Source organism: Falco naumanni, chromosome 1 (genome assembly GCF_017639655.2).
Source record: "Falco naumanni isolate bFalNau1 chromosome 1, bFalNau1.pat, whole genome shotgun sequence".
Taxonomy (NCBI): domain Eukaryota; kingdom Metazoa; phylum Chordata; class Aves; order Falconiformes; family Falconidae; genus Falco; species Falco naumanni.
This window is the reverse complement of record NC_054054.1, coordinates 114,478,966-114,483,833: the sequence shown is the minus strand read 5'-3', so window position 1 is coordinate 114,483,833 and position 4,868 is coordinate 114,478,966. Positions and strand designations below refer to the sequence as shown.

The 4,868-nt window shown below is 48.0% G+C and overlaps 1 protein-coding gene across 1 annotated transcript; it reads right to left on the bottom strand.

Moving 5' to 3' along the window:
* Positions 1–334: 334 nt before the first annotated feature.
* On the bottom strand, positions 335–4,868 carry LOC121082780 (urotensin-2 receptor-like). The gene is made up of 2 exons (XM_040582434.1): positions 4,585–4,868; positions 335–2,052 (listed from the first exon to the last, which is right to left on the bottom strand). The coding sequence occupies exon 2, from the start codon at positions 1,906–1,908 to the stop codon at positions 760–762; it is 1,149 nt and encodes a 382-aa protein (XP_040438368.1). The 5' UTR covers positions 1,909–2,052; positions 4,585–4,868; the 3' UTR covers positions 335–759.

Here is a 4,868-nt window from a genome sequence, read left to right as displayed (position 1 = left end):
CCAATTCCTCCTTGGAGGAGGGCAGGGGGCAGATGTACCTGTCCAGGACAGATGATGCTCCTCTACATGGGTGCTCATGAGTTTGGGGTCAGTACATTAGGGGATGCTGAGTGTTCCCTGGCTGTGACACTGGTGTGGGAAGCCTTTTGCTGACACAAACCGTGCTGTGACTCCAGCGCAGACACCTGTGTGAATGGAGAATCAAGCCCAGTGCATACATGAGTGTAGAATAAATGTCAATACGACCAAAACCAGGACAAGCACCCCTGATATGCCTCATCCGTATTGTCCAGTCTTACCCCAAATTCAAACTGTATCGCATGTCACAAACATCAGCAGCTTTGTCTTTATTTCATTGTTTTCAGTCCTCATACAACTGCAAATTTAACATTACTCCTAAAGAAAAGAGCAAACTACAGCCATTCACGAGACAGCATAATTTTAAATGCTGTGAGACAGCTGATACTATTAAAAAACATGGCCCTATTATAGGCTTTCATTATTGACAGCTACTTGAGGACACATACGCGATAAAATATAAAGATAAAAAGTAAAAGGCTATTTAGATTGATGTTCAGCTGAATGTTGCTAGCATCAAATCAGTGACACTGAAGAAAATGAGAACAGGCATTGGCACAGCGTCTGGACTAAATGTGTGCACATTATGGATCTGCTAAGGCTTTGCTGTTACAATGTGCACTTTAAATCAAAGCAACATTGAAGTCAATATTGATTGTTCTTGGAGATAAAATTTTACCTTCAGGCACTGCTATTTCCTAAAGGAGCATGAGCAAGAACGTATGTCTCTGTGCAGTGCTGACTGCTCATGGACAGGGATCTCCCTGAAATCCTCTGAAATCGATTCCTCCTCTGGAAGTACACACTGCTGCTGCTGAGGGACCGCTGCCTGTTCTTCAGGTACTCCCGGTAGTTTTTGGTGAGCAAGGTGTAGAGGAAGGGGTTGATGCAGCTGTTGCTGTAGGTCAGGCAGGTTGTCAGATAATTAATGTTCTTCATCACCTTGGGAGATAAAGGGAAGGATTCATAATACTGGGAGAGCAGCTGCCATATCCAGAAAGGCAAGAAGCAAGCCCAGAACACCAGCACTATCGTGAAGATTAAATAGAGCACCTTTTGGTTTGGCAGCCGCTTGGTCTGCTTGAAGGATGCTGTTTGTGACACCCAGTAGATCTTTGCCAATCGGATGTAAAGGTAGCCAATGACCACCCCTGGACCCACGATGCTGGTACCAAAAAGGATGGTGAGATAGACTTTGTAGGACAGCTTGCTCCAAGTGGGCAGGCAGATGCTTTTGTTGTCCCTTTGCACTAGCTGGATCATGATGAGCATTGGGAGAGTGAGTAGCAGTGACACCAGCCAGATAATGACAGCAATGGCCTTTCGGTAACTCTTGGACCTCTTCACTGTGTCCAGGGGTTTTAGCACAGCAAAGTAGCGCTCCGTGCTCATGACTGTGAGGGTGAAGATGCTGGCGTGCATGGTAAGGAAGTCCAAACTGAACAGGATGCGACAGCCAATGTCCCCAAAGTACCATTTCTGAATGAAGTAGGTCCCAACGATGAAGGGGATGGTGAGAAGGTAGAGTAGGTCTGCCAGCGCAAGGTTGATGATGTAAATATACATGGAAGCAGATGATCGCAAGTAATGGCACATCACTAGCAAGGTGTAGATGTTGCCTGTCACCCCAATCACGCACATGAGGGAGAGGATTGTCCCGATGGTGCAAATGGCGATCATGTCCTCCATGGAACCGGCGGCTGGCGTGCTGTCTCCGGTGGCATTGGCAGATGTGTTGGGTCTAATTCTGAACAGGCTGCCCTCACTTGTGTCCGTCACCATGTAGGGGGTTGCAGAGAAGTGGCTCTCCAGCTCCTCGGTCAGGGACATCCTCCTGGCCTTTAAATGCCAGAGGCTCCGTTCATGCCACAGGGATCTGAAGGTCTGTTCTTTCTGGTCTGAGAAATACAGCTGCTGGGAGATGGTGAACCATTGCTTAGGGGGGTTTCATCCAAGGAAGATCTGCATTCTCCACTAGAGGAAAGACATCAGAAACCAACATGTTAGAAATCTGCCAGAGCAACACAAATTATCATTTAGGAGTTACCTGTCCTTGAGTACGTATCTGCACTGTCTGCGTGTACCAAAGGTCTTCTGCACTGAGGGCACTCATGCATAAGAGTCATGCTACCATTACAAGAGCACAGCTTTGAGAAGTGACATGTCTTAGTGTGTCCATGAAAAAGAGACAAAACATTGTGTGGATCATTGGAACCACTTGCTGCAATCCTTAAAGTTACTCTGGAGTTGGAGGAAAAAACACGTCCTTCCTAAATTTGTAACAGCAGCTTACAGACCTGGTGACACAATTGCTTAAACGTCTTTGCTAAGCTCTTAACTCTGAAGGAGTAAAAGACCCCAGAAAAGGGAAAACAAACTTCGGATTTACCATTTGCAGCCAAATTGTCTGTTTTGTGTGATACACTCAAAGTCCTGTCCAGCACTTCTGCAGCGTTTTCACAGAGCACTTTCCCCTCAATGAGAAGCCCCTGCTACGTCCTGACCTGCAGTTTCAAGTTGTTTTTGAGTGATGGAGGAAAAAGGCATTTTATATCCGTAGAGCAAAGTGCAGTTTTCACTGTGGGTTTTATATGTCTGTAAACACAGAGGCTTTTATGCTTCTGTCAGGTCTCATCCCACAGATTTTCATGTGTCCATGCCATAGATTTCAGACAGACCTGTCTGCAAACCTGTCTAAACTGCCTTCTACAGCGAGGTGGGAGATTGCTCTGCAGCGTGTTTGGCAGGTAGTCACGCTTTTTACACGGGAGCTTCTGGTTAGTTCAAGCTCAACGCTATGCAAATAACAACTGTGTTGCTTTGAATTTATACTGGCTCTGGGTGCAAGCAAAGGAAGATCAAACCTACCTGAGAGAAGCACTGGATTAGTAGTTAAAATGCCTAAATGTTAAGGCATACTAAAGCCTGTGGCAAGCTAAAGGCCACTGCACACAGAAGTGTTTGCACAATGTATTTTAAGGAGCTCAGACTGCCTCTTTGGAAAGCGCTGTGGGAAGGGGTGCTGGGCCGCCTTGTCCTTGCAGGGCTCAGCAGGCAAAGGCTTCCCTCTGCCTCTGTCCGCTGGGCAGGTTGGGTTTGGTTTGTCTGGGAATTTGCAGCTTTTCCCAGCAAGTTTGGTGTCCCTTTGCCTCCACATTGGCTCTGGCTCCTTTGGCTCTTTGTTCCCACTAGCTCCTGGGCAGTGGGATGGCAGCACCAGGCCCTCTGCTGCTGCCCTGGTGTCGAAGACCCTGACAGCGACCTCTGTAGCACTTGAGAATGGACAATGTTCATCCTCTTCATGTCTTGCACTCACCTTCTCTTCTTCCCATCATCACCTGCTGCGGGTGACGGGTGCTACGGAGGTGGCATGCAAAAGCTCTCTATGGAAGAGGGTAGTCCAGTACAGAGGGAGATTGTTCCTTGCTTAACAATTGGGATAGGGGTGTGAAAAAAAGAGGAAAACCACAATGCACAGGGCCCATTTCCCATGCGAACCCCTCGGGTACAGACATGTGAGGGGGAGAGGTGAAGCGTGGTCCTGCAGCGGTCAGTGCTCCTTCAGGACATCGCTCCTCTGGGCTGGGCTCCAGCAGCTTCACCAGCATCTCAGCTTCCTTGGACCTTGCAAACTCGAATCTGCCTCCTCCCTCCCCCGCCATGCTGTGTGGTCCCCTCCTGCTTGGCTTTGGGCATGTGTAGTCAGCCTGTCCGTGCAGCGACTTGCTCCCTCATTGCCCACTTCATCAATGTTCATGTACAAGCAGTGCTGGCAGCAGAAGCGTCACGCGTGAAGGAGACGTGGGTGCTCAGGGAGCTCTGCCTGCATCTCTGCCACATGATCGCCGGCACACTTGGTTGGAAGGAAATGGCTCTGCATGGGATGCTCCTGCCCAGCCTGGAGCTGGTCACACACACAGCTATCGAGCTCAGCTGGATTTGTGATAGCTCATTTTCAGGAACATGTTTCCATGGCTCAGGTGCTGTCTTCTTGCAGCTGCCTCACTTTGTGTTTTGGGCACTTGTAGCAGATCTGTGCCATGCCTGTGCACATCTCTGTGGTTCCCTGGTGTGACAGCTCCTGCCGGATAGAGCTCAACACGCCGCATCTCCCCGCTCTGCTTCTCTTCCACTGAACCGGCTTTTTGCTTCATTCATAAAATTACTACAGCACTAATTCCATTCAGACATTTCACCTGCCTCCAGACAGTGCCCACAGCTAGGCAAGCCCTCGCTCCTGGAGGAGGGGAATTAAGCAAACTGGGGAAACCTTGCATCATTTTAAAGTTACTGTTATTGCTGCACTCATACATAAATGCACACAGTCACACACATGCACGCACACACACATGACAAAGAGCTTGTTATTCCAAGCAGGCATTCGAGCATCTTACGGTCTAAGCAATTTTCTGAGCCAATCCTGCCTTTGCCTCGACATTATCATCACGCAGGAGCACCATGCACATTCAGTAGCTGCAAACACAAATTAATTCCTCCTGCTCAAACCTTGCTTTTAAATCCAGCAGATGAAGTTTCCTAAAAGAAAGAATATAAAAATGAATCTGGTAGTATTAAAGCTGAAACTTAAAAAAGAAGAAAAAAAAAAAGGAAAAAAGAAAAAGAAGAATCCTCCTTCATGGGCAGACAGCAAGAGATCCCTGTGCTCCGTCGCATCTGGAAAGGCAGCGGCAGGAAGGCAGCGTGCTACCTAGCCAAGTATGTTTGAAATCTGTGCGCTCTTAATACTCTCATTCTCCTCCCTTCACTCATGCCTGCTATTTCTGTTACTC

Bases quoted from the DNA above. Each gene is read 5' to 3' on its own strand.
- LOC121082780 (XM_040582434.1), bottom strand. From the start codon at position 1,908: ATGTCCCTGACCGAGGAGCTGGAGAGCCACTTCTCTGCAACCCCCTAC.